Consider the following 27,622-nt stretch of genomic DNA (forward strand, 5'->3'; position numbering starts at 1 on the left):
AATCTGGGGGCTTGTGGGCCTTTTTTGGGAATTTTTATGATTTTCTGTGACCACTGGGCCAGGTTGATTTTTTTTGAAAAATTTTCTGAGTTTGAATTTCTGAGTGCTGGCCATGTTGTTATTTTTTGAAATTTTTTTTTGTCTGGGTGGGGAAGCAGTTGGGGAGGGGTTTGCAGCAGTTGGGGAGGGGCTGGGGGAGCAGTTGGGGAGGGCTTTGCAATTTCTGTGTTGTGGGTGGGTTGGTGCGTGTCTGTGGGAGCAGTTGAGGTTTTTGAAGACATTGGTGATTTTTGAAGCTTTTCCTAAACTTATTTTGCAGCCATTTGAGGTTTCTGAGGACGTCGGTGGTTGATTGTTGAAGCTTTTCCAGAACTTCTCTTTCATCCATTTGGTAAGCTAAACTTTTAAAACTTTTTTGGGGGGTTTTGGATTTTGGATTTGGGGTTGGGGTGCTTGGGATTCAAGGCCTTGGTTCTGGGTTTTAATTTCTGTGTGGTGGATGGCTGGCTGCTTTTGTATTTTTTGGGTTTGAAGCACATCACTGATTTTTTTTTCTGTTTCTGAGTTTACGAAGGTAGGAGCTGTGCTGCCATGGGACCCAAGAAGACTGCTGCTGCGGTGGCCGGCGAGAGGAAGAAGGAGAAGGTGACGCTGGAAATGAAGAAGGAGATCATCTGGAAGCACGACGGCGGAATGCGTGTGACGGACATCGCCAGGGAGTACGGCAGGAACCCATCGACCATCGGGACCATCCTGAAGATGAGGGAGAAGATCCTGGTGACTGATGCAGCCAAGGGAGTCACCAGGATCGTGAAGAACCGCCCAGCTGTCCTGGAGGAGGTCGAGAAGTTGCTGCTCATCTGGATAGAAGAGAAGCAGCGTGCAGGGGACACAGTGTCTGAGGCCGTCATTTGTGAGAAGGCCAAGGCCTTGCACGCTGACCTCATCCGGGAACAGCCAGGAACCTCAGCCGAGCCAGAAGTCTTCAAGGCTAGCAGAGGTTGGTTTGACCGGTTCAAGACAAGATCTGGCATCCACAGTGTGGTCAGGCATGGAGAGGCTGCCAGTTCTGATGTTCCTGCGGCTGAAGACTTTGCAGCGGAGTTCCTGGAGGTTGTGACGACGGAGGGCTACGTTCTGCAGGCAGAGGCTGCGCAGGAGCAGGCCTCACTGGAAGAGGAGGAAGCAACTGAGGAACGGCTGTCCTCCGAAAGACTGAGGGACATTTGCCAGAAGTGGAAGGAGGTGCAGACTTTTGCAGATCTACACCACCATGAGAAGCACGTGGCACATGACGCTGGGAACTTTTATGATACGAGGGTCATGTCGTCTTTCAGGGAGCTGCTGAAAAGGCGGATAAAGCAGCAGACTATGGACAGGTTCTTGACCAAGAAGCAAAGAGTGGAAGAGGAGCCTTCTTCGAGTGGTCCCCCAGAGTCTTAGAAAATGTACTGTACACTTTGTTGATTTTTAAATGTTTTTCTGTCATGTTTATAAAGTTAATTTATTTTCCCTTCAATTTTTGAACTGCTCTTTACAGTATGTGTGACTTTAAAGAGCAGTTAATAAACTGTTGTTGTACCAAATTTGGCTTTGTTTGGACTTTTTTTGACCATAGGAACGCATTAATTGATTTTCAATGCATTCCTATGGGATTTCGTGCTTCGCAAGACGAAAAATTCGCTAGACGACAAAAATTGCGGAACGAATTAATTTCGTCTTGTGGGGCACCACTGTATGCTTGGCTCAGCTGTTGTATCCATATGAACTATACACTAATTGAGCATTACACATATTAGTATGCAGTTCAGCTATTTGTGTGCACAGGTACACAGATTGTACAGTCATTGAATGTAACTTGTGAACACCTCATGTATCATTCTACCTGTCTCTGTTTTACATACCAGTCAATTCGTGAAAAAAAAATCTGTCTCTATTTTAGCATATCCTGGGCTGACATCTAGTGGCAGTTTAAGGGAACAAATAGAGATAGAAGGATCTGTCAGTTTCTCACCTTAAATTCAGTTCCACACATTTCTGCAGCAATTTCTGATTTATTTATTTTTTAACTCACATGAAAATTCTTCAGCATTTTAGTAAGAGAAAGGCCAGAGTTACGAGTTGAGTGATCTGAGCTAGGAACAAAGAAGCAGGTTGGTAAACCAGAGTGAGAGATGCTTGATTTCTGCTCACATCCAAGGCTGTGGCTATGGGTGAAACAGGACCCTCTTGGGGTGCTACTGCTGTGAACCCCTTCATTATAGGCTCAGGTTGTATATATGTGTGTAAATAAACCATATATCTCAAAGACACCACAGTCTTCAATGTGCCAGCATGAACCCTGGGTAAGTGCCTGGAACCCCTGGAAACCTTCACTGTTCAGAGTTTGGGGTGGCGTGCAACAATATTTTTGAATGCTTTGACTAATATGCACATTTTTGTAAGCAGTTTCTCCTAATATAAAAGGGAAAAGGACCCCTGACAATTAAGTTCAGTCACAAATGACTCTGGGGTTGCAGCGCTCATCTTGCTTTACAGGCCAAGGGAGCTGGCATTTGTCCACTTCCGCAGACAGTTTTTCCAGGTCACGTGGCCAGCATGACTAAGCCGCTTCTGGCAAAACCAGAGCAGTGCACAGAAACCCCGTTTACCTTCCCGCCAGAGTGGTACCTATTTATCTACCTGCACTTTGATGTGCTTTCCAACTGGTAGGTTGGCAGGAGCAGGGACCGAGCAACGGGAGCTCACCCCATTGCTGGGATTAGAGCCGCTGACCTTTTGATCAGCAAGCCCAAGCGGCACAGTGGTTTAACCCACAGCGCCACCCACGTCCCATTCTCCTAATATAGCACATTTAAATGCTATTTTCATTAATAAATTTATTTTATGCACACTTTCACTTAAAATATGAATTTTTGTGAACATTGTTTGCCTAGAGAACTGCATCACAAAAATTGGGATGAGTTAGAGTTCGGAAGGGGGGCTATGTTTTGGCTCTCATATGGTTTCAGAAAGTGAATTTGACAGAGCTGCTTTTAAACCTGAATTGACTTGAGCTTTGCAAACAAAGTATTTGCAAGTCCAGAGGACATGCTGTGCCTTACAGCAAAAAAATATTTCTGGCTCCACCCAAGTTCTTTGGAATTTGGTGGTGGTAGAAGGGCATATATTCAGCCCTATGGGAAGAACAGGCATCATCATGTGGCTTGTGTTTGTTTTACTGGCTGCCCTCATCTAAAATGTTTCTTTGAAGCCAATTTGATGTATCCTTGGGGGGAGGAATTGTTTGCTGCTCTGGCTCAGGCAGCAAAAAATATTGGGCTAATGACCCTGTGACCCAGGGCACCCAGATAGAGTGCATGGCCTTCAGCAGCTGCCATTCAGAGGAATGCTGATTCTGTACCTATTGCACATAACTGAATCAATAATGGTTCAGGATTTCTACACCACTCCATCCTGCAGCACCAAAACAGAAAGGATTTCATATGTGGATAGATCTCCTGCTTAAAAGAAACGGAAGAGAACTGCAAATAATCAGGCCACCAGTATGGCTTGTCTGTTGAAATATGAATATATCAAATGTAAAGAGGAAACTGTGGCTGGTCTAACACGTTTCTTTCCGCAATGCAGCTATACTGTTACATTTTCCCATTTTCTCCTGTCTGACTCTTCTGGCTTAATTAAATGAATACATTGCATTTGTTCACTATTCAAAGTTTAAGGAGTTACTTTACAAGGTTAAACTATCGGTCCACTACCAGAATTTTCACTAGGGTAAGATGATGATGATGATTATTATTATTTAATCAGGGTTGTGGGGAGAGGGAGGGTTGGAGCACAGGTATTTTAGAGCAGCACCCAGGCCCATGCAGAGCTTGTCTGAGCTTGGGGTAGGCCCATTAAATCCTTGGTTGGCTGGGAAGACCCTGGTGCTTCTCTCCAGCCAACTTAGCCCTCTGAGGCCCGGGGCAAGTATACTGCCCCACCCTGCCCTGCACAGTGCTGGCAGCACCCTTAGTAAAAATTGAGCAAGCCTGATAGGAAATCTTAGACCACCAATGATGTAAGCATGAGGGACTATGTAAAAGTTTAAAGGAAACAAGTCATTCAATCATACAGCAGCTGGGGAAAAAGAGAGATTTCAAGAGGCAGATCACATCCAAGCACTCGAGACAATGCAAAATATCTAACAAGTTCTTTTGGCTGGGTTAGGTTTTCTATTTTCAGAATTATTGTTAATAATTGAACAATGGGTTTAATTCTACTGCTGGGGCAAGGATAGTGGAGGTTATGTGGGGCAGAATGTTGAAGTGGAAGGTAAAATTTAAGGGAGCATGACATTTCCTCCAAAACAGCAGCACTCCTAGCTCTACCAGCCATTTGCTAGGCTCAGCCTAACTGTTGGCCTCCCTCCTTTCCTTCCTTCCTACCAGTTCTAATGAGCACCAACCTCCACTGGTGAGAAGGAGAGAGGCAGGTAAGCAGGCAAGCAACAAAATCAGGGCTTGGTCCAGTCAGTCTGTCCTCCTTCCACCTGCAGGACCAACTTTATAGCATTTTCTTTTCTTTTCAAAATTGTAAACCACTGTGTGTGCCTTGGCAGAAAGGCAGTCTGCAAGTGCAATACAATAAATAAATAAAGGAGTTTGCTTCCAATAAAGTGGGGATATAGGATTGCAGCCATGAAGTTATTCTTCATCGCTATTTATTGGACTGATATTCTGCTGCCTTTCAGCCCAAAAGTTCCCAGGGCAGTACATGACAGGCTATAACATGCATAAATCCATGCAAAAGCTATACCACAATATAAACCACAATATAAACCAGATAAAGGATGGAAACATCCACAGAGCAAGAGTTAAAAATCACAGTCCACCAGCAAGTTCAAAAACCCTTTCAACCAGTACCCTAAGGCCAGAGAGAACAGGTATGTTGTGAGCTAATGCCTAGAATTAATCAATTCAGAGGACAACTGAATCTCTGGGGAGGGAATTCCACATATGGGGTGCCATAACAGGGAAGGTCCTGCTCCATGTCACTGTGCTACTAACTCTATTTGTTGGTGGGACAATGGGCAGGGCTTCTTCTGCAGATGTCCATGCTGGGGAAGTTAGACTGGTGACTTCCATGTCTGAAATGTTTACATAAAATATGTAAAGTGGAGTTGGAAGGGCTTATTTAACCAGGCAAGCTCTAATTTGTTTTTCTTCCAAGATCAACTATAGTATTCTCACAGCCTGCTATGACCATCTGCCCTACTTTTCAGTGTCAATCAAGCAAACATGTTGCATTTGCCCCTTATGAAAATGTTCTAATTGCAATAAATTGAGATGTACAAAGTTCAGACCTAGGATAAGTCAAGCTTAGTTTCTGGGACAATGTTGATTTGTCTTTTGGCAATGGCGGTTGGAATCCATGTACTTTTGGGCAGCATGAAATAAATATTAGAGGCGAGAAATGCTGGGAATGTTGGGTATTTGATTTGTGGATAATATGATTACTGATTTTTTTAAAGTAGGCAAAGGGATATATGGAAGCATTTAAGTGACAAAGCCAGTTGACCACACTTGATCCTGTTCAGAGGAACAAAGTTGGAAGTGGGAACATTTGGGACATCCAGATTTGAAAGGTTTAAGAAATAAAATTGGAGTTTTTACTCCCAAGTATATAAAAATCTGGATGGAAAAAATGGGCCTTTTTGAGATAGACTCCTTCCAAGATTGGACATTTAAAATTAAAGAAGACTGGTAAAGGACTATGGTTTAAATAAATGTGGGAGCTCCAGGAAGACATCAGATGTTGATCAATATGGGGAACGCAACCAGGAAAAGAGGGAGGGAAATTTGGAATCCAAAGGCTGTAAAACCATATTTTATTTTATTATATTTTAATCTATTATGTATATTAAAGGGGGGAACGCGCGGAAGGGAATAGGTCGATCTTAGGAGATGGGAAAATATTTTTAAATTGGGTTAATGATAATAAGGTTAAAATTTGGGATAATAAATTGCTGAATTTATTTGTAAGAATTGGAATATAAGAGGGGGAGGGGAGGGGAAGTCCTGGAAAGATGTTACGGAAAATAAGATCTTAAATTTGGATGTTTTGTTTTTTTTATATTGTTATAATTGGAAACTCTTAATAAATATTATTAAAAAAAAAAAAAAAGATCCTGTTCAGAGGAATTGAGGGAAGAACACAGATTCCAGTGATAGATCACTTCCAAGCACATGTCATGAACTGGTTGGAAGCAGAGGAATGGTGGGAGGAACCAGCTGGGGAACCCCCAAGGGAAGAAGGCTCAAAGCCCAGGGATTGGTGGTGGGATGACAATGAGTGGTCACAGGGAGAAGGAGAAGACGGGGAAGAGGAGGTGTCAGAAGTTGATGAGGTAACAGGACTTAGTGAGCTGGGAGAGTCTGTGGCAGAGAGAAGTCCGGAATCAGAGGCAGAAGCTGAAACAGGAGGGAGGCCAAGAGCAGAGATGAGTCAAGCTGGTGAAGAGTCCTGGGTGTCTCCCCTTCCAACTGCAAAAAGCTCCCTTCCCTACTGAAACCTAGAGCCAAAAGAAGTATGAAACAGGAGGAGCAAAGAGAGGTACACAGGTGCAGTCTCCGATTGTTTAGAAAAAGCCATGAAGAGGAGCAGACATAGATGGCTGTGAGGAGACAGGGACCTTTAGTCTCTGCAACTGATTTCATGGAGTAAGACCTACAGGGAGTGAGCTTCTGTGCTCCATTAGACCTGGAACTCTGCCAAGTCTGCAAAGATAGTGGGGTTTTTTTTGCCAATAAAGGGTTAATTCCAACTTTGATCTGTGTGATTTACCGTAGGCTAACTCTGTGGCCGCACATGAGATGATGCTGGGAACATGCCAGTCTCACAGCTTCTTTCATCCAGGTTAGTTTTTCTTTCTGAGAATGGGTTTAATTCTATAGAAATGACACGATAGTTCAAAACCAGTGCAAGACTTGTTTACTTTCTTCCCTGACCTTCAACTTTATTCTGACACTCTGGCATGACCATCTGGAAGATTTTTCCACAGAAGAAATTAAATAAACATGCCGTATTTATTTACTATGTAAAAGTTCAACTTTCAATAACTCAACGGCCTCATCTGCTCCACTATCTGAAGTGTCATTTGCAGGAAACTGATGTTGAAATAGGCTGAGGTGATCGTCCCCACCCCAGCTCCTGCTCTTTGAAAGAGGCACCAGACAAGGATGTCCTCTATCCCCACTTTTGTTCATTGTGACGCTGGAAACACTCCTAATAGCAATAAGAAAGGACCCAAAAATTAAGGGGATTAGTCTAGGTAATAGACAATATAAAGTTAAAGCATTTTCGGACAATGTAATTATTACTACAGAAAATCCAGAAGAAAGTGTACAAGAAGCCTTAAAGAAATTGACTGAGTACGGCGGAGCATCAGGCTTCAAGTTAAATAAAGAAAAATCTAAATTATTAAAGAAAAATATGGGGGTAAAGGAACAGGAAGAATTGGACAGTAACAGGCCTTAAAATCACCACGAAAGCTATTTAGGGATCTGGATTACAAATAAAAATACCAATTTGTACAAGGATAATTATGTGAAGAAGTGGAAGGAAATAAAAGGATATTTAAATAAATGGAATAAATTGAACTTATCTTTATGGGGTAGGGTATCCTTGATAAAAATGTCAATTCTCCCAAAAATGCTCTTTCTTTTCTAGATGATCCTAATAATTATTGGGACAAAATGTTTTAAAGGCTGGCAAAGGGATCTTTCTAATTTTATCTGGTAGGGTAAGAAGCCAAGAGTAAGGTTCAAAGTATTGATGGAGCCCAGAGAAAGGGGCAGGTTCGCGGTCCCGGACCACAAGCTGTATTTTGAGGCTGCATGCATGATGTGGCTGAAAGATTGGATGTTACTGACAGATACGGAAATCCTAGACCTGGAGGGCTAGGACAAAGTTTTCGAGTGGCATGGCTACCTGGGCCATGATAAAATAAAAGCACATAGAGGATTTACTAATAATTTGGTGAGAAAGGCCCTATTTGAAGTTTGGGAAAGAAATAAAACAACAGTAACAGCCAAAACTCCCTAGTGGCTATTGCCTATAGAGTCATCAGCCATGCATAGAATAATATGAAAGACAGTTGGCTAACATATAGGGAACTCGTAAAAGAGATAAAGGATTGCCCGACAGTACAGAAGTTTGAAGAATTAAAAGAGAGGGGGGGTGAATTGGTTAGAATATTTCCAATTAAAAACAATATTTGAGAAGGATAATAAACTTAAGGGGTTTGATAAAAAAATATCGGTATGGGAGAAGGAAATCTTATATAACAACCAACAGACTCTCTCAAAAAATATATAAATTGTTACAAAATGGGAAAATAGAAAAGGAGGAAAAAGGTGACACTATTAAAAAATGGGAACAAGATCTGGGCCATTCAATTGAATATAATGAATGGGAAAAACTATGGATAAAAAAATATAAATTTCACAACATGTTACCTAATAAGAGAGAACTACATGAAAATGCATCATAGGTGATACCTGGTGCCAGAAAGGCTGGCAAAAATGAATAAAACTGTCAGGGAACTGCCATCTGAGAGGCAGGTGGTGGAAGGGCTCAAGGAGGCTAGGAGACCCTCGGATGCTGAGGAAGGAACCAGCAGGGGGAGAGGGAGAGTTCCTGCAGAAACTCAGTCGGAGGAACGGCTCCAAGACGCTTCCAGTGAGAACAGTGGGGAGGGCTCAGGACCTCCGCTGGGGACGCCTACTCCGCGCAGGAAACTGTCACGTAGAGAATCCAGAAGGAGAGTTTCCGTCAAGGAACTCTTATGTTGGCGTAAATTCCGGAAGCGCCCACTGACGGATTCTGCCAGCGATTGAGGGGGCCATGCACCCATGGCTCCGTGGACTGGGAGAGTTTAGAAGCTGATTGCGAAGCTTTGAGGGCTTAAACGCTTACGCACAAGCAGCCCCCTTATCCCATTACAAAAACATATAATAATAAGTGCTGGAGATGTAAGAAACAAAAAGGAACTGTCCATATGTGGTGGACATGCCCCTAAATTGGGAAATTTTGGAGCATGATCCATGAAGAAATAAAGAAAATACTGAGAATATCATATAGTAAAATGCCAGAGGCATTCCTTTTAGGAATTTTAAATGGTGATATTCCAAAAGACAAAAGTAAATTTTTCTTATACGCGACATCTGCAGCAAGAATCCTAGTGGCAAAGTATTGGAAAGGGAATCAGTTACCCACTAGGGGAGAATGGTTATGTAAGCTTTCAGAATATTTAGAATTAGCCAAATTGACAGATATAATAAGACAAAAACCAAAAAGTGAAGTGAAAAAGGAATGGAAGTGCCTAAATGAATATCTTAAAAGCCAAGGTTCGAGGACAGAAATCTGACTGAGTCTGGAATAACCTTGTGAAGTGAAAGGATAAGAAAGAGGGATTTATATCTAGATGTTAGGATAGAGATTATCAGGAAAACAGGAAGATACAATGAGAGGTAAAGGAGGTGCTGGAAATCAATGTTTGTTTTCCTTTTTAGTGTTTATATTATTAATTTGTAAGATTTGGATTTGTTTTTTATATGCTTGTTTTTGTGTATTGTTATTTTTCATTTGTTGTTGTTGTTGTTGTTGTGTGGAAAATACTAATACAATTTACTATTTAAAAAGAAAGAAAGAAAGAAAGAAAGAAAGAAAGAAAGAAAGAAAGAAAGAAAGAAAGAAATGGCATGATAGTTCAAAACCAGTACAAGACACCTGGATTTTCTTTCAATGCCTCTGAAGGCAATGTTGAGGATGTTGCCCATAGTTTGAGACCAGAGCCCTGGAAGAACCACCTTCTGCCACTTCCGACATTACTTTTTCCACTGCTTGGCGGTTATCTGCTGATTTTTGAATGATTTTTATAAGTGACATTGTTTTAATTTTTTTATACAGAAGAAAACCCTCAGCATCCCAAAATGTTTTACATGTCATTCCTATCCATACTCAGTAGAAGACAACTTCCTATGTTCCTACGGTTCTACATTACCTGACAGCTGTCTATGTTCTGCTGTGATGTAACTAAAAAAAATCCAAAGGATGATTTATTTTGAATTTCCTGTTGTTTGAAAAAAGATAGAGAAATGTAATCACAAAGGCTACCAAGTCCATCTCTGTGTTGAAATGTAATGTTTGCATATAGTGGGTAAAGAGAAGGGAATTTGCTTGGATAGAAACTTGGCAAGACTTACTTTCCTCCCTGACCTTCAACTTTATTCTGACACTCTGGCATGACCATATGGAAGATTTTTCCACAGAAGAAATTAAATAAACATACCGTATTTATTTACTATGTAAAAGTTCAGCTTTCAATAACTCAACGGCCTCATCTGTTCCACTATCTGAAGTGTCATTTGCAGGCAACTGATGTTGAAATAGGCTGAGGTGATCGTCCCCACCCCAGCCCCTGCTCTTTCGGGAGCAGAGGAGAATGGAGCTCAGGTCTTTTACACAAAGAGTAAATATTAGAGAAGTAGAAATGTTGGGAAATTCCTTCCTGGATACAAAAACTGCAGCCACCCATTAAAGAGCTATAAATGTGACAAAGCTGTTCAAACACACTTAAACCTCAGAGGGTCCTAAGGAGGAATTGAGAGACGAACTGAGATCAGTTAAAGAACCCCAAAAACATCAAGATGATGCTGGGAACATCAAGACCCTGCAGCTTCCTTTGTCCAGGTAGGTTTTTTCATTTCTGATAATAGGTTTAATTCTCTTCCCAAAACCATGACAAGCATGCAAAGTGGTGCTGATTAGCTGGCATTTCAACCAGGGCTTGTAAGAGCAATACTGGGAACACACAAAGCTTGGGGCCAGGGCACACTAAGAATGCTCTTGTGTCACGTTTGCCCTTACATCCAGACACCCCAGATGTTGAACTCCGTCTCTGTCAGCTCTCAGCCAGCTTGGCCAGTCACCTCATGAAAGCTGTAGTCCAGTAACATCTGGAGGGCAAGAGGCTCGCAACCTTGGCCCAACCAATTTTAAGATCATCTAAGGATGCCCCACTTAAAATGCTTCCAGGTTCTGAAATGTGCTACAGGTTATCCCATTCTCCTCATGCACGATCCTTTGCAGAAGAGGCAGCTAAGCTCACTTTTGTTTTCTGAGCCTCCTGAACATTACTGTTAAGGCTTGACTATTGAGATGGGTGTTTGCTGCTGGATAAGGTGACTGCTTCAAGTGTCAGGATCTACAGGGGCAGCCAATCTGTCCTCTGAGGAATGTATTGCCTCCTGCTGCATGCTCCTTGGAGACCTCCTTCACAGCCCTTCCCCAATAGGGAGAAATTTATAATTCTGTCTTTTTTTTTTTTAGCAGCCTCCCTGAGACCTCTCTCAAGATAATTATATTATTCTCCTCAATGCAAAGCCTTCTTTTAAAATTAGTTTGTAATATTCTATCTCTGAGAGCTACAGAGTTCAGACATACTAAACAGTCACCTAGCCTTTATTCGCCTTTGCTATAGTAGAATTGACTCTAAAAAAGATTTTATCAATCTTTCTGCCCACTTTCATGAGTAATGTAATCAAGTAGAAATTAAACACATGTAGTCCAAATGTGACTGCCTATGTGGCTATCTCTTTAGCTATCTACAATATCAAAATGCTAAGGTAGTTTATTTCTTTTATCTTTTGCTTCAGGTGTCTGGATTTTGACCATAGTTTTGGCCAGAGCTGGAGGAGTTCAAGCAGATTCTTCTGGTATTCCTGGTCCACCTGGTCCACCTGGTCTACCTGGTCTACCTGGTCCACCTGGTCCACCTGGTCCTCGTGGTGTTCCTGGTTTCACTGGTCCTCGTGGTCCACCTGGTCCTATAGGTGCTCCTGGACCACAGGGGGAACCAGGTATGATCTCTAGCTTAATTCTCAGCAAATTTTTTACTACTATTACTTCTACTAATACCTTTATTGTCAATGTACAACCTGTGTACAATGAAATTAACCGAGCCTCCCCCCCCAAACACTCAATCTCATTGCACTCTGTGTGCTTGTCGCACAACACACCAACCCCGAAAGTCAGTTGCACTATATTATTTTCCATTCAACCCACGGATAGAAACGGTTTTTTAGCCTGTTGGTACGACTGATTATACTTCTATATCTCCTGCTCGAGGGTAGAAGATTAACGAGGTGCTGCCTGGGGTGTGAATCATCCCTGAGAATTTTTCTTGCTCTCCTAAGGCAATGATCCCTTGCGATGTCATATAGCGGGCTCAAGGGACAGCCCATGATACTACACTTTGCATGGAAGACAGAACACTTCAGAAACCAAGCAACAGAAATCAAGTTCTTGGTTATGTTTACCAAATAAACAAAGCAGGTGCTGGGTTTAATCCTGGATTGCAGATAGAAACACTTCATCAATAATGCTCAAAACAGCTTACGGCATTAACATTTTGCACTGGGAATTTCAGGGAGAGTAAGTGTGGTTGACACTGAAGGTATTCTGTGCATGAGCCTACAGAGCAGCTGGTTTGGGGTACCTGCTCTGTTGCTAAGGCCATGCGGGTGCAGAACCCTGTTTTACCTTCCCAGCTGGCCAAGACCTTTGTGGGGAAATGTTGCTAGATTCATAATACAACTAAGCATTGCAAGCTGAACAAATTTGAATTCCAAACCAGGAAATCACAACCTTTGGCAACATCTTGGTGCCACAACAGCAGGAGATGGATAAATGTGAATATCCAAACAACTTCTTCTCCCTTCTCTATTCTCCCACTACTTTTCCTCTGTAAAATCACCCCTCACTCCAGTGCATTGGTAGAGGAAAAATCAGGCATGAGTGTTGCAATACCTAATGCCATTTAATCCTATATACATCATTTTATCTGTATGCTATCTTCCCACATTTAAAGCCATGCTCATTACAAGCCATTACAAACATAGCAAAAGTACCGTATTTTTCGTCCTATAGGGCGCACCGGCCCATAGGACGCACCTCGGGTGTTTTTTTGGGGGGAAAATGAATAAAAAAATTATCCCCCCCCCAGCCGCGGCTGCTGCCCCAAGCCTTGCACACACCTGCCCGAAGCACGGGGAGCCCTCCGCCGGGCTTGCAAGGCTTGCGGATAGCTTCCTGAAGCCTGGAGAGCGAGAGGGGTCGGTGCGCACCGATGCCTCTCGCTCTCCAGGCTTCAGCGAAAGCGTGCATTCGCTCCATAGGACGCACACACATTTCCCCTTCATTTTTGGAGGGGAAAAAGTGCGTCCTATGGGGCGAAAAATACAGTAGTCATAAACAATAAATAAAACACATCAGAAAGCACACAGTTGAATCGAAATATTTCCGCATAACTCATTATAATACAGATAAAGACACACACACACACAAAAAAACCAACAAAAAAACCCCACACCAATGACAGCAACACCAACTTCACAACAATGTCCTCCTTAAACAATACGTCAAGCGGTGGAAAACCAGGTCAGGTGGAAAACGGCCTGCAAGGCAGAGAGTGGGTCTTCCAGGACTCAAAGCCAAGATGGTTTAGACCAGATGTTGATGAACTACAGCTCCATCATTCCTGACTACTGAACATGCTGGCTGGGACTGATAGCAATTGGGGGTCCAACATTTGGGGGGCAGCAGGAATCTCATCTCAGCTCTAGAGATTCTGAGAAAGAAATTATTTCTACAGTATTTGGATGACAACTTCAATGCACTGCTAACTTCTTTTTTAACAGCCAAAGCTGAGTACCTGTGAAGACTCTGTCATTCAAACACTGCTTTTGTGCCTGGGCCCTATGAGTGGTTAGAAGAGTCTGTACCCAAACAGCTGCAGGCTATTTTGATTTGAGACAGACATTTGTCACTGCTTTTTCTGCTAAATTGTTTCCCCCCTCTCTCTTCAATTTTTAAAAAGGTTTGCCAGGGACTCCAGAATTGATATGCCCTCATGGATTGCCAGCAGCTGATGGTCAACCAGGCCTAAGAGCACCACCAAAATCTGCATTTTCTGCAAAAGTGGGCAAAAGCTATCCAGCACCTAATCAGCCCATGGGATTTCAAAATATTCTATACAACGAGCAGCAAGTCTTTGATGAGTCATCTGGCATATTCACCTGCCAAATCCCAGGAGTATATTATTGCACCTACAACCTGGAGGGACACCAGAATTCACATATGATCCTGGCAAGGAATGGTACAGAGGTGAAAGCATCTGATCAGATTACCTTGGATGCGTATGAAAACCTGCCGCAAAGTGCAATCCTTAAATTAGAGAAAGGAGATAGGGTGTGGTTGGATGCAAAAAAGGCTCATGATGGGATAACAGAAGGAAGCTATTTTTTGTGCTATCTCATATATGACTCTTAGATGATGCAGTACTCTGGATCCAAATGGCTCGTGTCATAATTTGTCCTGCAAACATTCGGCTAGATGGTTTGTTCTGATTTGCAACAAGTACACCTAATCTATAATAGGTACACTTAGGGATGGGGAAGAATTCTAAATGGGAAGCTAGGAAATGGGACTCATTGGACATCTGAGTAAACATGCCTAGGATGCAGTTGGGTTCTGGCACACCAATGGCTCAGAAGCATTGTTTTACAATTTTCATAGAAACATGAAAGCAGAACATGAAGTGTGCATTGATTTCCATGACGTTTATTAGAAGGCTACTGCTTCTATATTTATGAATCAAAAGGATGTGCTTCACATTGTTTCCACATCTGCATAAGTGCATGCATGTAATCATTTGTTTAAAATTAAAGGTTGTGTCATAAAACAACTGACTGCTACGGAATATTTATATGGGGAAACTAAGTGCTTTAAATAGGTTTTGGTGTTTTTTTTTAATATAAACAAAAAAGACAGTCAGGGATAGAGGAATGGAGGAGCAGATGGGCAGGGATGGGAATAAATGTGTTTATTTGGACAATGTATAAATATTGGGGGCAATCACAGCCTTTCCGTGCTAACAGCACAGTGGAGGTGCAAGTGGAAGTGCAGAGATGACTTTATGGATTCATGGATAAGTACCCAGGGTTATCAACAGACAGAGGATTAATCTGAAGAATAATGAATACAAATCCACAGTAAACCAAAGTCAGGGCTGAATGGGATTAAGAGCACTAATATCCTAAACACATTCCTGTAACTTCACTATTTACTGAACATAATGTTCAGGAAGATTATTCAGTTATTATCTACTGCCCTTCTTCCAGCTATCAACAGTCATCCCATGCTCCCTTGAACTCCTCCTCCACCTAGATTATTCAGTATCCCAAGCAAGCACTCTCTCCTGCTTCTAAATCAAACACAAACACCAACCATTGTCCATTACAGTTCCATGGCTGGGCCAAGATAGACGTGCCCACTAAGTCTTAATTATTTTGACAGATGCAAGGTGTTAATCATACTGACAGATATATATATATATATATATATATATATATATATATATATATATATATATAATATTATATTGACATCTTTATGGTTGCATCTGGCTCATTATAACTGCTCATAATAAGTTATATATAATAAAGCTGCATTGAAACCAGGAAGCTCCGCCTACCGGCCATATCTGGTCTAGCAATACACAGGGATGCTGAACCCATTGCCCACTGGCTGGATGCAGCCTGCCAAGCCACTCCAAGTGGCCTGCCAGCTCCTGGCAAAATCAAGCACCTCAAAGTTATGTAAATTCACCACAGAGGACAGCAAGATGAATAGTGTAATTTTGGTGGAAGGCAAACTTCAGCAGAATGGAACCAGTGCTGCGTGCAACAAACACAGAGTGGAACGGAAAAGGTTGCCTTATTACAGCTCTGCTCCATACATCCACATGTGTAGTTTTAGACTGTCTCACTTTCATTTCCACCACTGGAAGTAACAACAGTTAAAGCAAAAACACACTAAAACTACATGCAACCCATGGATATAAAAACAGAACAAAGGGAAACACTCTGAAAGTCACTGCAAACATTGTGGTGGAACTAGGCGTCAGTTTTAGAAAAGGCCTCAAAGAACTGGAGGGAGTTATTTATCATTCCGCATGCCCCGTTTCAAAAAGTCAGTGCACATTTTTGTGTGTGTGTGTAAATTTCACTGCACAAATATGCACCTTGAAACCTTCTTTGAGGGCTTTTTAGTACCTTCCACTTGGTGACAGGCAAAACATTTCCAAAAAGGTAGCAATCTCATCAGACAGAAGATCTGGGAAAACGCGCACACAAAGCAACACAACCCAGAACTGTCAGAACTGATGCCCCAAACAAGCTGGTGACATTTCCTGTGACCTAAAAGAATGTCCTTGGTTTCATTTCCGAGAAAAATAAAATGACATGAACTAAAGTAAAAAGTGGCTTTGATGCAAAGCTAGGATGGATCTGTTCCCCTAGTGCTAAATCGTACTGGGGGGAAAATGTGGATTTTGCATCTTTTGATGTGTGTCCCATGCTTGACACTGGCTTGCCATTTTCTCCGGTTCCTGGGGTGATTACTTTGATGAAGTGTTTACATAAATCATGTCCCTGCTGGAATCTAATTGGCAGGAAGGTGCAGGAGAACAGGCAGAAGAAACCTGCGCTGCAGCAGGAGCTAAAGATATATGAGACCTGCTTACAAGCCCCGGTGAAAAATGAGAGAATAATGGCACCAGTTTTACACGGGACTTGATGTATGGTTCCATACATCTTAAAGTCTTGGCAAACGTGCACTCAAATGACTTAGAAATATGAGAAATTTACTGCACGCTAAACACTATCTCCCTGCTACCACCAGCAACTTCATCCCCCTATGGAAAGCAAGACTCTGTCCCCCGCCCCTCTTCCCCTGTTCTTATCATTCATCTATCAGTGAGGGAAATTCACAGAGAGCACTTAGAAAAATATGCTCCTTCCTCTCTGTTTTATGCCTTATTCTGCTCCTTATTTCAGCAAAGGCTGTTTTACATTAACGGCCAACCAGATAGCCTGATTCATGAGATCCCCAACAGTAGTATGAACGAGAGACAGGCGTCTGTGGCCAAATAAGACATGACATAAATATATGAAGTGCAAAAGCCTCCTGCTTTTCAACTCCTTGACATGTCCTGAGTGGTAATGTGTGAACCTGCTCAGGTTTTCTGTGTATGCAAGAACGGGATTATGAGAATGGTGTAAAACTAGGGTCTGCAAACTCTTTACAGCACATGCGTGAATGGGTTCTGTGAAACAGGGGTGAGAGGGAATAAAATGTCCCCGAAAAAGCAGTGCTTTTCAACGCATTTCTTTGGCTGTTTACAAACCAAAGCAGCAAATCATTTACTAAACCACAGTGTGGGAAGAAGGGGCAGCTTGCCTAAACCAGGCTGAAGGACCACATAGCCCTCATGAGCAAGACTTGCGAAGTGACTCTGTGTCACTTGGTAAGTTGCTTCTGGCATCAATGTGCAGGCAGCCACTGAGAAGCTAGGATTCCAGCGTAGCTCTGCTCTTCATACAAATGAAAGGAAGGAAGCCTTAAGTGCTTTGTGGATTTGACAAACCTCCCATCCACAAGTGTTATAAACAAAAAACCAGAGTGCTGGGAAAGTTTCTGCTTCCTTTGAATGAAACCTGTCAATCTACTTTTGTACCCCCATAGCAAATCTTCAGGTTTTGCCCTCCCCCTTTTCTTGCCCTCACCACCAGCAGCCTCACCTAATTGTTACTCTCCCATCCTTACCCTACTCCCAACAGAATACTTTCCAATCTTATTGCAGTGGCTCTCTGACAAGAATCTGCTTCCATAGCAACAGACCAACATCATGTTGTGATTTCACTGTGGGAAAGAGCAAGGAAATGTGGGGGAAATGCCAGAGAAAGCCACCAGTTATGTGTCACTTTGGCCCAGCTTTGCTTTGGAAGGTGAGGGTGAAAGTACACATTACACCCAAACAGGTGTCACAAAGCTCCAACGGAATGTTTCATTGAGAAAAGCAACTTTTTTTGGGGGGGGGAGGGCGTGTTGTGTGGAAAACTGACAGGGTGAAGTGGTGCACAATCCTTTCCCCAATTACCATATTTTTCCGTCTATAAGACGCCCCCTATTTTGGGGGACTCCGATTTAAGAAAATGGGGGGAGATGGCCTCCGTGTTTAAGACACCCCCACATTTTTGATATTATTTTTAAGGGGGGAAACCCTAATCTTATACACGGAAAAATATGGTATTTTGTTCTCATTGCACCTGGTGTGAGTGTTTTAGGATTCCAGTTACATGTTGGGATCCTACAGGGTGGAAAGCAGCTTGGCCAGGGGATGGGTGGATCTGTCCGTTTGGGTTTAACAGTTTCTCATGCTTCCAGTCTTAGGTTCAGTTCTTTATATTTCCACATCTGTTTGTGATTCCCCCCTCCCCCTCATGAACATGCACAAGCATTTTACTGAAAATTTCTTGCAATATGCACGCTTTTGTGTGCGCTTTTGCCTAATACACTTTTTTAAAAAATAACTTTTCCTAATATAATGTGTTTTGGTATGTTTTTTCCATGAATATGTGTGGTTTTTGTACACGTTACTTGGCTTGAGAACTTCACTGCAAAATTTGGAGAAGAATTGTGAATTTTGAAGGATGTCTGTGTTTGGTTTGCATCTTGTTTTGGGAAGTACTGATTTGGTAGGTTCACGTTTAAAACCAGCCATCAAGTTTCTCTCACATCCCATTCAGCAGAATAATAGTAGGCAGGAGAAGGGTTAAGCATTCCCTCCAAATCACTACTTCTCCATGCGAAAAACCTCTTCCCAATACTACTACACATTGCGACATTACGACATGCACTGTGTAATGTGGCGTTTATCCCAAGAACCCATAGTTCTATTAACCTAATTCAGAGGTTGCTGACCTGTGGCTCACCAGATGTTGTTGGACTCCAACTCCCAAAAGCCCCAGTCACCATAGCCAATGGTCAGAGATGTTGGGATTTGAGGTCCAGGAACATTGGGAAGGGTGGAAGACACAGGTTCCCTTGGGAGACTGTGGACTCTCCTTCCTCGGAGGTTTTTAAGCAGATGTTGGATGGCCATCTGTCATGGATGCTTTAGCTGAGATTCCTGCGTTGCGGGGGGTGGGGCGGTGGTTTGGACTTGATGGCTCTTTGGGTCCCTTCCAGATCTACAATTCTGTGATTCTATGGTTCCTCTGTCCCATCTCTAAAGCAATACTAATTTTTAAGTCCAAACAAGCTCACATCATTCCAGGGTGTTTTTACTACACATTTTTGCCACCAACCACCTTACGTTATTCACAGCTTGCGAAGTGTCTGCTCAGAATGGTGACCTCCACCCTGGCACTGCAGTACCAAGACAGATGTAATCACATCGTGTTCTCTTTATTTTCACAACACAGTACATAATAACATTCATAAAAACATGGAGAACTTTGAAGGTTTTATAGTATTGTTGCTGAGTATGCCTGAGAGTGGCAGCACGGGGGTGGGGGAACCAAACAGGAACTAAGGCAAAAAAATCATTGCAGCTATTATTTTATCTTATTTATTATTTTGTTTGGACAACAGCTCTCTTGGCCCTGCAGTTTAGCATCTCATGATTTCTAGCCTGGCAGACCTCCTCTGCTAACGTCCAGAACAATCATTAACCATAGACGCCAGTACAACTTTCTTAAAAGGAACATATGAGGTGTTTTCTTTTAAGGTAGTCTTTTTAGCACACAGTTTAATTGCCAGTGGTTCCAGGTTTGGGAGTCCCTTGGATATTATGTCCTCAAAGGCCCTTTTCCTGATTAGTCTCATCATTTTCTCATCAGTGCTTTTATTACTTATTTATTAATATGCCGCTTACTGCCAAAATAGACTTTTAAGTAGTTTACAAGGTGTAAAAACCTGCGACACAAACATTAAATATATATACAGCCATAATTAAAACACACAATAAGCCCATTATAATATCCATGAGTAAGATATGCAATAAATCAAGCACGTTAAAACAACTCAGTGCCTCTAATGCAGGGGTCTGCAACCTTTAAGACAAAAAGAGCCACTTGGACCTGTTTCCGAAGAAAAAAAACCTGGGAGCCGCAAAACCGGGAAGGTGACGTCGGGACGGTGCGTGACTAACGCATGCACCGCCCCCATACGACATCACAGCCAGTACAGCGTCCGCCACAGTGGGGAGTGTCGGGGCGCACAATGAGCCTCCTCCCCTCGCTAGTATCCGCCCCGAAACCGCGGCAAAGGTGTAAAAGAGCCACATGCAGCTCCGGAGCCGCAGGTTGCACACCCCTGCTCTAATGGAACAGTCTCCATTGGCATTGTTCATACTGGCTGAAGCTGATGGAAGTTGGAGTCCAACAACATCTGGAGGGCCTAGGTTCCCCATCCCCGCTTTACAGAAACTTCAGAATGACAAGGGGGGATGCAGAAAGGGCCCAACCTCAGGCCACCCAGCGCAGGTCACAGACTGCTCAGTGGTCCCAAGTTTTCCATCGACTCCATCCAACCTCATGCAAAACAGTATCCAGAGTGCAAAACAGACACTCATGCTAAACAGTATCCAGAGTGAACAACTCCAAAAGCAGCATGCTGGGTGTGAAGAGAGCTGACAAAATCTGGAGGAAACATCTTAAAAGAGGAAGCAACATTTACAACCAGGAAAAAGTAATGGCTGGGAATTTAAGGGGTCTGGAAATTTTTCTTGGCTCTCCTTTTGTGACCATTTCTCTAAGGAACTCCAAGGTACAAATGTGACATTACATTGTTGTCAGATTTATTGCCCACCCTTCACCCTAAGGCAGGTTACAACAATTTTTAAAACAACATTAAAGCCGTTTAAAATATTTCACAACCACAACAATAGGGTGGTTCCTAAAATTATACCTATCAGGTGACAAAGGCCAGGGTAAAGAGTCATTCACCGAAAAGTGTATAGTGAAATTGTCAGACGCAGCTCTGTAGGGGCTACCATAGAAAATGGTCTCTCTCGGGCCACACACACCCGCTTCTGAGGGTGCTGCACTACCGAAAAGGCCCCCTCCACTGATCCTAACACCCTAGAGGGTTTGCAGGGAAGGAAGTGGTCTCTCAGATGCCACTATTGCTTTTGCAAATCTTATTAATTTCTTCAGAAGCCACATATCATTTTTGCTGCAGAAGTGAATCCTGTCACAATGGCTTGGTTATATTCATACATTTTGCCAGCCTCTGACAAAAGTGCCAAGGGATTTGAGACCCTGTGCCCCCAAAATCAGCTGCACAAGCCCAACCCTTGACCTACCTTCTCACACCACCCTGTGTTCTAGCACGACCAAAAACCAAGTGGGAATCAACTGGGAAACTACCAGCAGGAAGGTCAGCAGAAAACAATGGGATGACCCTGAGGTCCTGCATTTTGCCCGCACAAATAAGCTACTTAAAAATATCTATCAATCTAAACAGTAGAGGGCAGCAATGGTACATGATACAACTGTCTGTAGAACACTTTCTGTTTTAAAGACTCAGGAATGTCTATGTGAGAAGTCTTAAAAATAAAAAAATAAAAAAATAGTTGTTTCAGCCTCAGCACCCTGTCACATGGATAGGCATATGAAGCAGACCAGGCACCTATTTTATCACTGTGTGGCATAGAGTCAGGGCCAAGCTTAACACAATGCTAAGTTAGGGAACAATTTGGCTTCACCCCCAGAGGCGCACTCCATTGTCTCTCGAAACAGATGGATGCCACCTCCACTAGATTCTCTAATGTTATAAACATCCTAGGAAAGAGGAGGATAGCTTTAGATTCCTAAATGTGGCAGGTACACTAAGGTAATCTCCAGCACCTTTTGCTTCCAGAGACATTCAGGAATGTTTGTGGGTGAGGGTGTGGAATTAAGGGGCATAGCAAGGGTATTGAGAAAGGGCTTAAAATGTGAATTTGGCTTCCAGGTCAAGGAAGATAGTTACAATCAGAGACTCATGGGAGATACAGCTAGTACTGTAGTACATACAGAGATAAGAGGTCTTGACAATCTTGTGATAATATTAATTTCGGGGGGGGGGAATGTGAACATAATGCATCCCCCCCCCCCCCCGGTTTTAATAGATCTATGTGGGGATGTTTATTTGGTTGTAGGGTTGTAAGTTGCTTTGGTTGCAATGGGCAAGAAAAAGTGAAGAATACATTTAATAAATAATAATAATAACAATAATAATAACAATAACAATAATAATAAATTTCTAACTAAGTGTGTAATATAGGGGCAGGCAAAGTAGTGCCCCCTAGATGTTATTAGACTGCACATCTAGAGGGCACTACAGTGGCTACCCATGTTGTTGTATTGCTGCGCAGAAGCCAGTAAGGGTTTACTTTACGTAAAATGTAGCAGCATTATACAGATGAAAGCATCAAGCTGCTAGTAGGATTTGATGTGGTTGCACATCAAAATAATGAAAATAATATCACACTGACAGGCCTCAGACAGTTCTTTCTGAAGTCAGTCAGCCACAGAATGAGCAAGTACATTGTATTCCTTTCAGATAGTGATCAAACACCTTCATGAAAACCAGAGGAGGGAAAGCTCTCTTTTATAAATTGCAAACTGGCTCGTCATGGTGACGTTGGTTCCTGAATTCATTATGAGGGCCTGCTTTATGTTGTCCCAAACCCCTGGCCTACCTGGAAGCAAGTCAATATGTCAAGCCTCCCATCCAGGGTCAATCTGTGTGTCCAAAGTTCAAACTGAATCATAATCTCACAGAGCTCCTGGAGCATCCAAGCTGAGGTCCTTCAACATGGGCAGTTGAGCAAACACAGCACCTCAACTCTGCTTCCCTTTTGCCTGGGCTTGACGAGGCCTGTGACCCTCACCTGTTCCAAGCCTAATCCAGCTAAGGAATCACACACCTCCTCCCAGAGCTAATGAGTCTCACCTGGCCAGCAAGGGAGCTAGGCTGTGGACCCTTGCCTGCCTCAGCTTCCTAGAGCATGGGTAGGCAGACTAAGGCCCGGGGGCTGGATCCGGCCCAATCGCCTTCTCAATCCGGCCCGCAGATAGTCCGGGAATCAGTGTGTTTTTACATGAGGAGAATGTGTCCTTTTATTTAAAATGCATCTCTGGGTTATTTGTGGGGCATAGGAATTCATTCATTCCCCCCACAAGGTCTGAGGGACAGTGGACTGGCCCCCTGTTGAAAACGTTTGCTGACCCCTGTCCTAGAGCACCCCTCCTGCTGTTCTGTACATCTCAGTGCCTGCCGTGTTCATGGAGAAAGGTGCTCCTCTGCCTCTGGTGATGGGTCCTGCTGCTTTGGCTCCTGTGCATTGACTCTCATTCCCTTGCCTTTCTCCATCACCCTGTGAGTACTTCCTTCCCCATCTCTTGCTTGCCCTGGTGTATCCTGGTCCCAGCCACATCCCTCGTTGGGATCCATTTTCTCCTCCCCATTGTCCTGCCTGTTTGTCACATATGTTGCCAAAAATGAGGATTCACCTCACTAAAAAAAGAGGGGTGGGACAAAAGAGAGCCACAATTTGCATAAAGCTTAGTGCCTGACGATTCAGTTATAGACACACATTAATGAAAAATTATTATAACTGAAATAGAAATGTGACACATCTTACTGTGGCAGGCAAGACGCCAGGTGATTGACATGCGCCTGCCCTGTTGGCTGACCAGGTGTTGCTCAGTGTAGATGGGCAATTTCATGGCTCCTGCTCTCTCTTTTTATGGCTCCTTGTCTCTAAACCAGCCTTGGACTGGACAGCTTTCAAATAGAGGACACCTTGTAAAACAGAACACTGTTTTCTGACAGCCTTTCAAAGCTGCCCTTAGTTCATTAGGGCACATGGTCACCCCATGCCATCTTTACTGGAGACAAAGCGCACTTGTGATGCTGCACACACCTATAAATGGATCAAGTCCTTGTTAAGGAATGCCATTAATGGGTTAATTTCATTAGTGAGGAAAGAGCTGACTCATTCCTGAGATGTACCTGGCTGAATCTGGTGATTTCATTAGCAGTGTTACTGGGCAGATTAGGCATGTAACTTTATGTATATAGGGGCTTAGATTACAGCCGTGGGTTCTTGGTTGTTGATCATGGGTTGTTATCAGGAAGGAGTGGATTGTTGTGGAACTGTGGAGTTATCTGAACACTTTGAGAAGAGCATGTCTGAGACTTTGAGAATTGCCTCAGGACTCAGCTGTTACAGGACTATGTGAAAATTGGCTTAGAACTTATGTGTGGACTTTGTTCAGTAAGGACATTGAAGTACAGAAACCCCTCTGGGACCAGAGGGAGAAAAGTATTGGTGTAACTTGTATATGGGACGCGGGTGGCACTGTGGGCAGAGCCTAGGACTTGCCGATCAGAAGGTTGGCGGTTTGAATCCCCGCAACGGGGTGAGCTCCTGTTGCTCAGTCCCTGCTCCTGCCAACCTAGCAGTTCGAAAGCACGTCAGGTACCGCTCCGGCGGGAAGGTAAACAGCGTTTCCGTGCGCTGCTCTGGTTCGCCAGAAGCGGCTTAGTCATGCTGGCCACATGACCTGGAAGCTGTACGCCGGCTCCCTCGGCCAGTAAAGCGAGATGAGCACCGCAACCCCAGAGTCATCTGCGACTGGACCTAATCGTCAGGGGTCCCTTTACCTTAACTTGTATATAGTGTGTAAATGTAGAGTATGCTGTTTTGTGTGTGCCAAGGAAAACAACTTTGCTTAAAACAGCCACGGTTTCATGTTGAAAGAGCACAAAAAGAGCAAGAGTTACAAGTTGAAGACCAACAGCTGAGTGGCAGGAATGCAGGAAACTGCCAGCCCATTGGTGGCCTAACTGGCCATGATCTCTGGGGTTTCAGACTAGGGTCTCACCCAGACCTTTCTGAAGATGCCAGGGCTTGAATCTGGGACCTTCTGCATGCAAGGCACATGCTTCACCACTGTCTGCAGATGATGAAAATAATTACAATGCATACTTTTGCCACTTGGTACTTCTGTCTTTGAAGTGGATCATTCCAATTCTTTTTTAAAAATCCAAAACTAGGGAACTGTGGGTGGGAGGCATCTACAGGAAGCGAGAGGAACTTACTCCAGCCCATTGGAAAACTAGTTAACTGCAACCATTGCAAAAGCCATTCCCTCTGCATATAATGCAAGTACTCTGTACCACTCAGGTTTGGCCTCTCCCCATAACTACATATGGAACAAGTGAATTTATATGAGGTGGTGGTGGAATCATTGTCATCTCTGACTGGCAGTGGTTTTCCAGGGTCTCAGTCTTTTCACATCACCTACTTCACCTTTTAGGGACGCGGGTGGCGCTGTGGGTTAAACCACAGAGCCTAGGACTTGCCGATCAGAAGGTTGGCAGTTCGAATCCCCGCAACGGGGTGAGCTCCTGTTGCTCGGTCCATGCTCCTGCCAACCTAGCAGTTCGAAAGCACGTCAAAGTGCAAGTAGATAAATAGGTACCACTCCAGTGGGAAGGTAAACGGCGTTTTCGTGCGCTGCTCTGGTTTGCCAGAAGCAGCTTAGTCGTGCTGGCCACATGACCTGGAAGCTGTACGCCAGCTCCCTCGGCCAATAAAGCGAGATGAGCGCCGCAACCCCAGAGTCGGCCACGAATGGACCTAATGGTCAGGGGTCCCTTTACCTTTACCTTTACTTCACCTAAAGCATGCGAAAAGTCAGAGGTTTCTGCATGCCTACACCCAGCTCTCCATCATGCAAGCTGGAGGAAGTACCACTGTCCAAGGACACCTTCTAGGCAGACAAAAGCACTTCAAGAGGGTGCAGAGCAGGGCCAATAAGGGAGGCTGGCCAGGGGAGGGTGGCATAGCCTGGAGGACCTGATTTGGCCCCTAGGCCTGAGGTACCCCACCCCAACTTTACATAATCAAAATTATTTTTAAAGAAAAACTGGTGGTGCCTGGGGCAGAGGGTTTCTTTTGCCCCTGAGCCATGGCAGCCCAGTAGACTTGGCTCCTCTCAGGAGGTGCTCAGGAAGGTGGCAGTCAAGAAAGCTGCACTCTGGAGATGAGTTTCTCTCAAAAAGGTGCTTGTAAAACAAAGCAGGCGTGTGAGTTCCTTCTCACCCCCCTTTCCCAAAGCGTAGTCTCCAGGTTCATCCACAGTGGGTAAGTGAGTGAGAAAAGGGTTCACCGATAGTTCAGGCCACTAGGCTGCCGCATAATTTTAAAATTTAAATTCCTCGGTGAGATGTAACTCGCAAGTAAATGACAAACATAATTTCATGCACCGTTCACCAAAAGGCTCGTGAAACTGTAGGTTCTCCCCCTAAAGAATGTAAACACCACATGTGTCACGACTAAACAGAGTGCAATTCCGGAGCAAACCAGGCTAAAACGAAAATGCAACATGGGCTCATTCGTTTGTTGGTAATGCTTTTAACCCTGAAATATTCTTGTGCTGTATTGTACATGATGCCTTCTTCACCTTCTTCAGAGTCCAGGTGGCAAAGGCATGTCGTGCATCATTTCCCACAATGCTTTCCCAAGTATCTAGCTCAAGTGTTGTCTACACGGTGACTAACAGAGGCTCCTTGGGAGTTCACACCAGGGTTTCACCCAGCCACATCTGGGGTTGAACCTAGGACCTTCTGCATACAAAGTAGTTGCACATTCCTTCCCCAAATGAAGGAAAGGACCTCTATTCATATTCTTGCCTTTTTTGATACTTACCGGTATGTCTTTTTATTGGCTCATTCTGAGTCCTTTTTTAAGCCAGGGAATTGTGGATGGGAGATGTCTGCAGGAAGCTAGAAAAAATTACTCCAGCCTACTGCAAAAACCAGCTAGTTGTACACTATTAACCTGTTCCAGCTGCATTTAAGACTTCCAATAAACAGTAGTAAGAAGTGCTGTGATCATGTATGCAGGTCATGTCATGTCTGGCCACAACGTCATCCCTTCTCTCTTGCTTTCCATTTAAGGCTAAGGCAGCTCCTCATGTTTAGCGAGCCCAAGAGCCACATTTTGCAATATTGGCAGCAGCAGGATTAATATGCAGTTCTAGGTTTCAGGGGACAGCTCTGATAGGGAAAAGACAGTTGTGGTCAAAATGCAGATATTATTTCACGGAAACTTCAAAAAATATATACTGCACTGAAACCCCAACTTCATGCCTATATTAATCATAAAAGTCAGAACAGAACAGTTATTTAGAGGACCAGTTATGATTTCTTACATCGCAGTAAAGCTACATTTAGCAACTGTCACGGGCATATAGATTTACCTTACTTCCTTGACAGTGTGTCTGATAACAATTTGTAAAAGACTTCCCAGGGATAATTGACTATCCATCTGCTTGCCTCTTCCCATTGACCAGGTGCACAGTGGGAGCTTTCCCTATCTCTTCGTTCCATTATGACTAGGTAATTAAGTAGGGTTTTCTCCTGGCTGATTGGGGATTGAGCCAAACTCTGGGGTAAAGGGCAGGGAATATGGGTGTATGTAGCCCATGATGAACCCCCATGACCCATATTTGCAGTCTAGAACATGGGTAGGCAAACTAAGGCCCGGGGGCCGGATCCAGCCCAATCATCTTCTAAATCCGGCCAGTGGACGGTCCAGGAATCAGCGTGTTTTTACATGAGTAGAATGTGTTCTTTTATTTTAAATGCATTTCTGGGTTATTTGTGGGGCATA

At 43.5% G+C, this 27,622-nt stretch overlaps 2 protein-coding genes across 2 annotated transcripts in view; both read left to right on the top strand.

Annotated features, from left to right (window-relative positions):
• The first annotated feature begins 355 nt into the window (after positions 1–355).
• The window catches only part of LOC309351705 (putative CENPB DNA-binding domain-containing protein 1), a 42,331-nt gene continuing 15,064 nt past the window's right edge, over positions 356–27,622 (top strand). Inside the window, exons 1-3 of the mRNA XM_081879534.1 lie at positions 356–391; positions 575–1,074; positions 1,150–1,735. Of these exons, the coding sequence (XP_081735660.1) occupies positions 592–1,074; positions 1,150–1,443 (777 nt within the window). The 5' untranslated portion in view covers positions 356–391; positions 575–591 and the 3' untranslated portion in view covers positions 1,444–1,735. The remainder of the gene's footprint in view (positions 392–574; positions 1,075–1,149; positions 1,736–27,622) is intronic.
• Positions 10,567–14,791, top strand: LOC309351706 (protein HP-25 homolog 2-like). The gene is made up of 3 exons (XM_081879535.1): positions 10,567–10,737; positions 11,703–11,906; positions 13,925–14,791. Exons 1-3 carry the CDS (start codon positions 10,695–10,697, stop codon positions 14,374–14,376), a joined length of 699 nt encoding a protein of 232 aa, XP_081735661.1. The 5' UTR covers positions 10,567–10,694; the 3' UTR covers positions 14,377–14,791.

The sequence above is a fragment of the Podarcis erhardii genome, assembly GCF_964252035.2.
Source record: "Podarcis erhardii genome assembly, chromosome: 10".
In the NCBI taxonomy this organism is placed as follows: domain Eukaryota; kingdom Metazoa; phylum Chordata; class Lepidosauria; order Squamata; family Lacertidae; genus Podarcis; species Podarcis erhardii.